Raw genomic sequence first — 12,041 nt, forward strand, 5'->3', positions numbered from 1 at the left:
ACCACCAAAATGGACCCGCAGGGCAACCATGTATAAATATTAGTGCGCATGCCCAACATTTCCTATTTTCACCTATTTTTGCTTTGGCACCACAGCGCCACTTACAGGCCTGGCATACATTTTGCAGCGTTTTCATGCATTCGTGTGGACGCTCACATTTATTTTACGTCTCCGTCTTTACGACAAACATTCTGGAAAATATTAGCGTTTCGTGTTCGTTTTGATTTCGTGTGGACGGGGCCTTAGTCTGTCAGGTTCCTCCTGGGTTAAGGTAAACCATAGTAATGTAAATCGCCTTATTGTCCAACAATGGGGAAATTTGTTCTCTGCATTTAACCCATCCCCTCGGGGAGCAGTGGGCTGCTACCAACCCTCCCACTATACATAACCTGTTTATGGTTCATACAGGTTGCCTGGAACCCCAATCCCTTCATGTAATGAGTTTTTGTGCTTCCCATGAGACACACGCAACAAAAGCATGATGATTTAGTTTACTTATAATTTAATCATTGAATATAAACCTTATTTTTTGTATAGCATAGTTGAACATGGATATTTCACCTTCAAAATTTGCTCACACTCTTCAAAAAATAGAAATCTGTATGTAATTTTTAATTTTTTTGAGTTTTTGCGGCATTAGTGGCTTGTTTTTTCGACAGTAGGCTTACAGGAAAGGGGGTATGAGAGAGGGGGAGTGACATATGGCAAAGCGCCACAGGTCGGATTCGAACCCGGGTCGGCCGCGTAGAGGACTAAGGCCATAGATGGGTCGTGTGCGCTAACCGCCGTGCGACTTGACACCCCTGTATGTAACTTTTTTCCTTAAAATAAGTATTCTTTTCTTGAATTGATGAGGTAATTGAGATACTTTGCCAGTGGAATAAAATTGACATTTAAAATAAGGCAAAATTATGCATTGTCAAGTGCATTTTATCTAATCATCTTATTTTAGGAGTAAATATAGTCATTCCATTGGCAAATCATCTTAATTACCTACTCAAATTTAGGGTAAATATTCTTAATTTTTACTTTGAAAACTTTGAATCAACATGACCTATGATCTGGTAAAGAATCTCAGTCATCGAGGTCATAGTCATTCCAAAAAAAGTAAAAAAACAATCCACTGGACTTTGTTTCCAAGTTTGAAGATGTTTCGCTTTACGTCCAGGAAGCTTTTTCTCTCTCTCTCTCTCTCTCTCTCTCTTTATATATATGTTCCGAATCTCTTAAAGGAATGGGAGGGTTTAAAAGAAATATAAACAATTCTAAATATAGAAACTACAGATTTCTGTCCCAAACTGAAATATATTCTTACCAGTGAAACAAGTAAATGAATGTAACTTACAATTTTAAAAATATGACATAAATAGCCACAACAGGCCCTTAGTGACGCCAGGTCAGAGAGGATGGGAATCTGACAGCCATGAATGAAGCTATTCATGAGGCATAATGTGTAGGTTTTGCTGCTGAGTGAACTGATGTGAACAACAATAGACAGCTGTTCCCTTTTAACAAGAGCTGAACTCTGTCCAGCCTAGCATTTTAAGCTAGCACAATCAAATAACGGAATCCTTTTGTCAACAGAAAATAAATTGAGAGTATTGTAATCATTGTGTAATGACCTCAAGCTTGAGCTCTAAATGGTTCTGATTATACTTGAGATTTTCAGCCATGCAGAATTAATTTATACTTGCTGGCAGATGATATCTTTGGAGGTATTTTAAGATCCAACCTTCAGCTGTTTTTAGATGCCATTGAACACTGAAGGCTAGAGTATTTACCTGCACTGCCCACTTTAGAAAAATGATTGTCAAGAATAAAGGAGTCTTAAAATAAAATGTGCACCATCTAATCCACTTTCCCTGGCCCCTGGTTCTATTACAGCTTAACCAGATTTCAAAATTGCACCTGCTTAAATCCAGACGAGTTTTGAAATCAGGTGATCAGTGCCTGAAAAAACTACAAGCTACTACCCACTGTAACTAGGAGGAGTTAGTCCTGCAGTCCCAATGACTGGATATGATCTACTGGGTTTCCTGAAGCCCCTGTCAGACCTTCATGTGAATTCATTTGATTTCTGTGTTACTGGTGAGACAGAGATTTTAGGATCCCCGCCGAAGATTATCTTTATTTAAAACCATGTAGAACTTAGAACTTAAAACATGACAAGGTTGTTTTTCCTGTTAAAAGTATATATATATACACTGTATGTAATTAAATGTTGTTGTTCTGCAGATGTTTGAACTGCTTTGTTGAATTACTTTGTAGCTCTAAATGAAACGTGTGTAATTCATTGGTTTGTAGTCGAAGAGGATTTCTGCCAAGGATGCCCTGGCCCACCCTTACCTAGACGAGGGTCGACTCCGCTACCATACATGCATGTGCAAATGCTGCTACACCACGTCCTCTGGCCGCGTTTATACCAGTGACTTTGAACCGGTCACAAACTCCAAGTTTGATGATGGCTTTGAGAAAAACCTGACGTCTGTGAGACAAGTCAAAGGTAAGCTTTGTGAGGTCCTGTCAGTTCTGTATTTGGGGCCAGATTCATTCTGGTCTGTTAATAATAATGAAAAGTTGGACAAAATAATTATTTGATTGAAGATGCATTCATTGATTTTAGTTATTCCTGCTCCGGCTGCCATAAAATAAGTTTTCTGGGATCATAACTCTGTATGTGCATTTATTCAGAACCCTTCAGTGGGTCTCAAGGCACAGCAGGTTTTCTCCTACCACTGAGTGTGAGGGCATTATTGTTTGTTTCGTAAAAATATAAAGATATCTGAGAATGATCTCTGCTCCCCGTTTGGGATTACTTTAAAGTAGGGCTGTCAAACGATTAAAATGTTTAATCTAATTAATCACAAGGTTTCTTGAATTAATTTCGATTAATCACTAGCCTAAATATTACTAAAAAATACACATTTTCTGTGTACTGTTTTCAAAACAGAAAGATAAACAAGATGGGTATTACATTTAGTTTTTATTAATGACAAATCCAAAAAAAGAATTTAATTCTCAACAATTTTGGCATCTTAGCCGTTGCTTTTTTTTTTAGTAAATACAGGATGGGTGAATGGAACGTTTCTCGTTTAAAACAAACAACTTGACTTTTAAACAATTACATGAGGATATTTTACCTATAATTTATTCATCTTTTAGCCAGTTGTTAAGCCAAACTCACTGTTTAACATTTTCTGAATGTAAAGCAGACCATTACTTAATGCCCTGCGTTCGGTGAGGGTCTGACGCATGTCAGTTGTAACAGCTGAAGTCGAAGCCTCAACAAATGAATGCTTGGCATTAAGATGATGTTTAAGGCTCGAGGTGCTTCGGTGAAACGAAAAGTCCTTCTTGCAGTGTGAGCAAACCACAACATGTTTATTTATGGTCCCGTCTTTGTTTTTTTTATACTCGAACTGTCTATCCAGCGGGCCAACGGGTTCTTTTCTGATTCCTCCATCTCGCTCATGTCAGACAATTGAATTGTGGGTAAAACAGGGCGGGACTGCGTTAATGAGTTAAAACAATTATGCCGTTTATTCCAGAAATAATCATCTTGCCTTAACGCGTTAATTTTGACAGCCCTACTTTAAAGCCTCTTCTAGACCCTGTGAATAAACCAGTTCTCTGCTTAACTTTTGTATTTTTAAAGAACCCAGAGTAACTTGGTCATGTTTGGTTGTGTTCTGATCGAGGCACTAAGAGACCTTATACTTGATTGGAAATGTTTTGAAGTTTGATTTTGTTTGTTTCCCCAAACAGAGATCATCCATCAGTTTATTTTGGAACAACAAAAGGGGAGTCGAGTTCCCCTCTGCATCAACCCTCAGTCAGCTGCTTTCAAAAGCTTCATAAGGTGAGGAGACACTTTCTTACCAAACACCAACGTCTTCAACTATTTTTATAAGAAAAGCTTTTAATTCTTTTTGCACTTTAGAGCAGAGTCTTTATAAACTCTTTGCCCAAAAATGTGTGAAAGCATATTTACTTTATTAGTGTCTCAGTCAGGCTTTTAGCTAAGAAATATTTCAGAGTTTACACCGTGGTGTATCACATCTTTAGGCTTTGTGTGGCACAGGGAGTCCAGGGGTATCCTCACCTGGAAAATTTTGAAATTTAGACTCTCTGAAATGCTATTTTAAGGTGGAACATTCCCTGTTAAGGGGTTGGGGTTGCAATGATAGCGGGAAGGGAAGGGATCGACTCAATTGCTGCATTGTAGGTTTTTGAAAGCTCAAATATTAGTCCACCAGTTTTAGCTTTCAAAAAATCTACAATGCAGCGATTGATTGATCCCTTCCTGCTATCATCGCAACCTGACCCCTTTACAGGGGAAAAAAAATACCTCCCCTATTCAGCCAGGCCAAAAACTCACTTTAACGACCCCCTTTCAAAAACATAGACGGGTATCGGCTGTTACAGGCTAACAAAAGAACCCAAATGACCCTCATTCCAAAGGGGTGGACCCGTTCGTCCGTTTCTATTTGCATGTTTTCTAAATGAAAACTTTGCTGAGCTACTGTATAAAGCCTGGAACTCAACGATATTTCTGACATTTTGAATTGAGAAAGTTTTCTAGATGGGAAGCAAAACGTCTTCAAACTTGGAAACAGAGTCCAGTGGATTGTTTATTAACTTTTTTGACATAATGAAGAAAAAAACAAACTACACTGATTTTCAAACAGTATTCATTGGGATGAACCACATTTTTAATGCCCTGCATTTAGTCGTGTTCTTCACCATTCATTTTAAAGGCTGCTGGGGTCAGATGGAAGGCCTTAACAGGTGGAAACCCAGAGCTTCTTACTATTTTGTTAATTTTAGAGTTGTGCCACTAGAGGTCAGTGTGTGCTCTCTGGTTTATGGAGTAAGAAATGCCTGCGTTAAAACTGTCCCGGTTTTGCTGCACATACAGGATGAAATCGGACTGTAGTATGAAAATATACTTAATTTTATTATAGTGAGAACCAAGCTTGTTTTTTAATGGGTAATATCTGACGCCTATATTTGCTTTCTAATAGGGCTGCAACTTACAATGATTTTGCAAATCTATTATAAAGCAGTCCCTGGTCAAAGCAGCAAACGTTGAATTTCTTACATGGACCTCTAATGAGCAAATGCAGCCTGACAGAAACTAAATCAACGTCCACGCGAGCTCACACTTTGCTACAGCGAACAGACGCGGATTATGCTGATTATTCCCGCTGTCTTGTGGGGCTGCTTAATCTGTTAATTATTTTTACAATTAATCAAATAATAATCGGATAGCCAAAGGTTCCTTAAAGAAGATTTTTTTTTTCTACTAAACGAAACCAGGTGGAACTGAAACTTTTTCACTTGAGGAGTTCTGGATTGAGCATATTGACACATGAAAACATTTTTCTTATCTTAAATTCAAAATATTTTTTCTTTTTTTTGTTGCAATTTTTGTATAATAACTGCTGTAACTGGGTTGCCTGTCAGCTAAAGGCATGTTTCACAGTCTCTACACTCCAGCTAACGATTAATCAGTTACTAAATTAGTTGATGATTTTTTTTCAATAATCAGTTAATCACAATTAATCCGATTAATTGTTTCAGCCCTACTTTCTAAACATTTAATTAGTGTCTTAGTGGAAGCACATGTGAAAGTTGCCATCATCTTCGGTCCAGATGCTGCCGTGTGGAAAACGGTCTTTTCCTTTACAGGCTGTAGGACGACTAACGTTATAAACTTTCTGATGACATTAACATCATGGACCGCCATCTTTATGCACGTTTAAAGGAAAAGTCTGGTCAGCAAGGAATAATCAACAGATCATTATTTATATCTAAAATTAATACGTTTGAGTCTGGGAGCGGCCATTTTTGCCTAAACACAGTAACCCTTTCCTCCTGCCATCTTCCGGCAATGACGTCACGGTACTTGGGACTTGATCAACAGCCGATACCGCACCGTGACGTCACAAACCAGTAGGTGGCAGTAGTGTTCTTTGACAAACATGGATGCCTCCAGTAAAGCACATTCACATGGAAACTACTCTGAATTAAAAACACTGATCATTTTCTGAACAGTATTTAATAATTTCATATTTTGATATTTTATATTTAAGTTTGAAGTTTACCATGTTAGCATCATTAGCTCAGAGCTAAAAGTCAGGCAACTCCTTCCCAGTAATCCCAGTTATTTGTTCCCCTGCTTCCCAACAGCTCCACCGTGGCTCAGCCCTCTGAAATGCCTCCGTCTCCTCTTGTGTGGGAATAGCTGCTGCTGTGCGCCATCATTTCCCAGCTGACCAGGTGGAACCGGAAATCAGCTGATCATCATCTTCATCATCTTCTTCTACGTAGCATTTCACTGGAGAGCAGGACTCGCAGCTCAGCTCTGCTCCAGTGGTCACATGGAGAAGTTGACCAACTTTTTTTGGAGTTTAAAGGTTTGATGTACAAAAGATGGGACAGCAGTGAGATAGAAGAGAAGTAAGAGGTCTACTAATGTGTTAGCTACTGATCAGACTTTAAATTATTTAGAACTATGGGTTATAATCATAGATTTCTGCCTGTTGTGAACTGCTTTGTTGACTTTAACAGTTTGGCGTTTTCCTGTTCTGACGGGGGTCCTTCAGGACCCATCTGCTTCATAAGAAGACAATCGGCTCTGACTGTGTCTGAAGAACCAATAGATTCCCAGAACCTGTTTTTGAAGGGTTTTAAAATTTGTTTTGGTTTGTTTTTTTTCCTCACCTAACTTTATTTAATTTACCAAAGATTATGAGCCTGGGGTCAGAAGGACCAAAGGAGGTAGCCGACGGGCCCTGTGTTCAGCAGGCCTTCCCGTTGTTCAGCAGGGGTCAGGCTTTATGTTAAGGTCTGATATTCCAAATGGTTTTAATTGAAGGTGTCTTAAAAGATCCAACCTTCCCTGTTACTGTTACTTTCTCCTCTTCAGAAATTCATAGGTTCTGATTATGTTGGAGCAAGAACTGCTCTGTTGGTTTCTAGGAGTCTTAGTGTGTTTCTTTTTTTCTGATCTTATTTTTGAGCATTTCTTCCTGAATCACTGTTCTCCAGAGGTGCAAATGTTGCTGGGCTTGTGGACCAGTACTGGACCTGGTTCTGGAGCCTTGTTTTGTTTTGTGTAGAGCAACTTTCCACAGACCCTGGATCAGATTGTTGGTCTGATTGGATCTTAGTTGGACCACTGTAATCAGCTGTGCAGCAGCTTTTAGCTTGTTTGAGGGTTCTGGTGCTTTTGGGTTCAGATCTTGTTATGAAGTGTCTGATGCTCTCAGTCTGGACCCAGACCATAAGCTACAGTAGCCACACTTTTAATAGAGCCTCTGTCACCTGGACAACCTTGTTGGGTCAGAACCACTGCATTACAAGCTCTTTATTCAAAGCATTTTGGTTTTGGTGGCAAACGGCTTGAACTAACAATCCACCGGTTTTTTGAAGAGTGCCCCCTAGCTGAGGGCCCAGAAGGGACAGTTATGCTCTGGGTCAACATGTTTTATCAGAATCTTCATGTTATTACATGATTCTGCAGATTGAAGCTGTTTTCTTTTACTCTGGAAACAGTTCAGTCTGTCATCACTCCTCTTAAAGTTTCCCCCTGGTGTGACAGACTGCACTAATGAGCCCTAAATACATTAGATAGAGTTAAAGGTGGATTCTTTCTGAATTAAAGCAGTATTTATCCTTAAAGGTCCCCAAATAGTGGAGAACAAAGTTTGACTTTTCCCTAAGAACCAACGAGGATGGTGCTCAGCTGAAAACTCAGCTGATTTCCGGCCTCTGATTGGTTCCTGTTCCTGGCAGGGGACTTTCTGCTTGCTTTAGAAGAAATATAGCTCCTTACATGCCAGCTGTGTTCCTGTCTCTTCTAAAGCACGGTCCAGTTAGAGACAACCTCCATTTAGTTTCCTGGTTCCTGACCTTGTTTTGAACTTTTGAACCAAGTTCCTCTGGTTTTCAAAAAGTGAGTTTTTTTTCTCAGACTTCAGTGGTTTTCCATGTTCTGGTGACCTTTGAGCAATTCTTTCTCCAGATGTTGGTGATTTGATCTTTATGGCTTCCATGGTTGGACCTTTAGGCTTCCTATGCAGCCTCGGATGATGAAAATCCATAATTCTGATATTTCAAAGGTTTTATTTTTAATTTTGGTTAAAAAAAAATTAGATTTTCAAGTTACAAATGGATAAAAGTTTCCTGAATAAAAAGTTGTTGTTTTTTTTCTCTCAAAAATCTTTCACCCATAAAGCCAAGTTTTGATCTAAACACCAAACATGCGATTAAAGTCTGGGATTATAGTTACTAGTGATGTTCCCATAAAATGTTTAAATTATCCATACAGCAGTAATACTGCAGCTTTGAGTATTGACGGATACAGAGTCAGACCTATAATCATATATCAGCATGAATCATACATACTTTCATCACTTATTTTGTAGTGTGGAATATTTTAAACGTTGTTGATCGAGGAATCTTGCTTAAAAAGAGAACAGCTAACCCATTTATTTCTGAACAATACATGAAATCAAACAGAAGTCTGTATAATCCGATCTTAGTTTTCTGGCTGATATTTTTGTTATGCATTTAGAGACACTTTTATCCAAAAAGTCTTACACTGCAAAAAAAATTTTAAATCTAAATAAGTCATTTTTTTTTCTAAATATAAGTGCATTTTTTCTTAAATTGAGGAGGTAAGTGAGACATTTTGCAATTGAAACGAGATAATTTACATTTAAAAGAAGAAAAAACAACTGCTTAGATACAGAGTGCATTTTATCTGATTATCTTATTCTAAGAGTAAAAATACTAATTCCATTTGCAAACATTTACCTGCTCAAATTAAGAGTAAATTCACTTCATTAAAGACCGTTTTTGCAGTGTAAAAGCTAGACATAATGTTAAAATGTCATTAGCATGAAGGATCTTGCCTAAGGACCTACACTGGTCGTCCAGAAGATCTCAAACCTACTGGTTCAGCGTAGAGACACTGAAGTTAATGAAATACTGAAAATTTATTCACTTTATTTATACGGCGCCAGCTCACAGCAGCTACAGTCTCATATGATATGTATGTAATACTTTTTTTTTCCCGTTGTGTTTTCGTGGTCGTTGGCATGTTTTCATCATCCTAAGCCTAATTATGTACACACGGGGAATGGAAAAGAGAAAAGGAAATCTGCTCAACAATCAAAAGAGAAGACGCCACTGTATAGAAACTATATCAGCCTGAACATTTCAGAGGCTTTGATTTTATTTTTTAAATCTACAAATGTAAATGGATATATATTTAGATTTTTTTAAAGTCCTGTAATTAGGGAGTATTTGGTGAAACAAATCCTTTACTGACCTGGAGAGTCCTCAGTCTAGTAATAATGTATGTACAGCAGAGATGTAAATATATCCAAGGAGCTGTCTTTTTGTTATTGTTTTTAATGATGTCCTGCAGCAACACTGTGTGAATATGTACATAAAGGTTCCCTACTTTGGTCTCTACCTCTTGATCTCAGCGACCTGGAGTGTTTTAGCCCTTCTGGAACAGCTGACTGTTCATTCACTTCACTGCCCCTCGGACATTTCAATCAAAGGGTTTGTAGAACAGAGCCCTGCTGCTCTCCAAGGGTTTCCTGACTGTTTTCACTCTGAGGGGAAGGGAAGTTGGGGCACTGTTTCCACCACAGCAGCTGGATTCAAAGTTTGGTCTTTAGAGAACTGAAATTGGCAGGAAATCGGTCTGTTCGCTTTTATTTAGCCTCTCACTTTCAGTTCTGGTAGGTCCACAGTTCAACAGCAGCTCATCTGAACAATGAGGCCTGCCTCCCTTTGATCAAATGTTGATTATATTCTGTCCTCCATCAGGAGTCAGCTGGATTTTCAGGGTACCTGGATTTCTAAAATCTAGGCGACATTGCAGTGGTCACAGATCACATTAACATCCATGCATCATGCACCTCTTTAAATGCTTCCCTGGATAGTCGGCATGAATTAAACTCAACAGAGCTTCAGTTTTAAAAGTGCTCCATTTTAATGGAACCAACCAGTTCAATTCAGTTTATTTCTATTGCACCAATTCACAACACATGTCATCTCAAGGCACTTTACAGTTCACGGTCGGATTGATTCAAACTTTTCTATCTTAAGGAAAACCAGTTGATTGCATCAACTTATTGACTCAAAGACAATCCCTCACACTAAGCATGCTTGTAGCGACAGTGGAGAGGAAAAGCTCCCTTTTAACAGGAAGAAACCTCCAGCCGAACCAGGCTCAGTGTGAGCGGCCATCTGCTGAGGCCGACTGGGGTTCAAGGAGACAGAAGCAGAGATACAAAAAGCAGCTGTAAAAGGCGACCCCATCCAGGAAACACACGGCCAGGCAGATGAGCTCCGAGCCAGCTCCCATGTCAGAGGATGAAGAGAGCACATCCAGCCTTTATGTGCAAGAAACTTACATTCAAAGTTTTCGAGCTGAAATCATTCTCCCAGATTATTTGTGAAGAGTAAAGCACCATGATGACAGGGATGTTGATTATATCTACAACATACAGATCTATATAGGTGGGCAATTTCAGTTCCTGAGGCCCGGTATCGTGCAACTTTTGGTTCCTCCTTGGTCCAACACACCTGAATCAAGTGACTGGGTTACCTCCTCAGCATGCAGTCAGTTTCTCCAGAGTTCTCTCAATCATCTAATTACTTGTTTTAGGTGTGTTGAACCAAAGGCACTTCTAAAAGTTGCATGATACCCACCCCTGTTCTATACAGATAGAAAAGCTATTTAATTTAGTCCCCAATTATTAAATTAAACTATATATGTTTATCACCTATAGACTTATATATTAAATTCAATTTCTTAAGGTACTCATGGCTTTTTACCGCTGATAAGCCAACTGACTCCAAACCAATTCAATTCAGTTTATTTCTATAGTGCCAATTCACAACACATGTCATTTCAAGGCTCTTTACAGTTCACCAAATCATACAGTTAAATTGTTTCAAAATTTAATATCTAAGGAAAACCGGTTGATTGCATCGACTCGTTGACTTGATGGCAATCCCTCACACTTGTATGAAGTGTGAGGGATTGCCTGGATTTGAAGGCAAGCCACTTTAGTTGAAACACACAGAGGTTGCGGTTTAAAAGTTTCCCTTCAGGCTGAAAGCCAGTCGAACGTTCTCCCGTTTCCAGCCAAGTTCCCTCCAAAGTCCAGCCGCTGTCTATGTTTACTGTAACTCCACCCACTTATTGAAACACCCTGTGTTTCAAGTTTACTCTCAGGCAGCTTAGTGGTGAGGCCTTAATGACGACGTCATCGCTGGGGATTACATTACCTCCCACAGACCTGTTGGTTACCAGTGGAGGACCTGCTTTGGACCCATCATGGAAACTTTTAAACGCTGCAGAACACGTCTTCTTAAAGTTCTCTATGGGGTCCGTTCACTCAGATCATCCGGACAGATTTAAAAGGTTTGCATCGGGGGAAACCCAGCTTGTAGCATCAAGTAATTGGCTTCAGGATTCTTTCCTCCTGGATGAACATGAACATGAACACAGGCACCTGCAATGGAAGATGGTTGCTGACTTGCTCCACTGAAGAAGTACTCTGTAAGCACGCATACTTATAGCTTATGGAAAAGGCCCATCAACAAGATCCCTTCAAGAATTGTGGGAACTTGGCAAGTAATGGACTGAGGCTGGAATTTGCACATGAAGAGCCATTAGGACTCTACAGATGTCTCATTCCTGTGTCAAGTTGCTCCTAAGCCAACAATTCTCACTGACCAACTGCATCAGCATTGAGATGGACAAATGTTATAAAGGCTTCATCTCTAAGTGTCTTTGTCATTTTTACGTCAATAGCTTTCTAAGAAAACATATTGCTTGTTTTTAACTGCTGAACTTAATTCTAACACTGTCACTATAGGGCTGGTGTTCAATTTAATTTAGTCTATTTATGTAGCAGTAATTCACAACACATCATCTCAAGGAACTTTACAGTTCACCAGATCATCCAGTCAGATTGATTCTAAGATTTCTATCTAAGGAAAACTAG

General features: G+C 39.1%; 1 protein-coding gene across 1 annotated transcript in view; it reads left to right on the top strand.

Annotated features, from left to right (window-relative positions):
* Positions 1-7,916, top strand: part of nlk (nemo-like kinase) — a 36,821-nt gene extending 28,905 nt beyond the window's left edge. Inside the window, exons 7-9 of the mRNA XM_015401760.1 lie at positions 2,305-2,503; positions 3,766-3,859; positions 6,193-7,916. Of these exons, the coding sequence (XP_015257246.1) occupies positions 2,305-2,503; positions 3,766-3,859; positions 6,193-6,247 (348 nt within the window). The 3' untranslated portion in view covers positions 6,248-7,916. The remainder of the gene's footprint in view (positions 1-2,304; positions 2,504-3,765; positions 3,860-6,192) is intronic.
* Positions 7,917-12,041: the final 4,125 nt, after the last annotated feature.

The sequence above is a fragment of the Cyprinodon variegatus genome, unplaced genomic scaffold, assembly GCF_000732505.1.
Source record: "Cyprinodon variegatus isolate N-32 unplaced genomic scaffold, C_variegatus-1.0 Scaffold1256, whole genome shotgun sequence".
Classification (NCBI taxonomy): domain Eukaryota; kingdom Metazoa; phylum Chordata; class Actinopteri; order Cyprinodontiformes; family Cyprinodontidae; genus Cyprinodon; species Cyprinodon variegatus.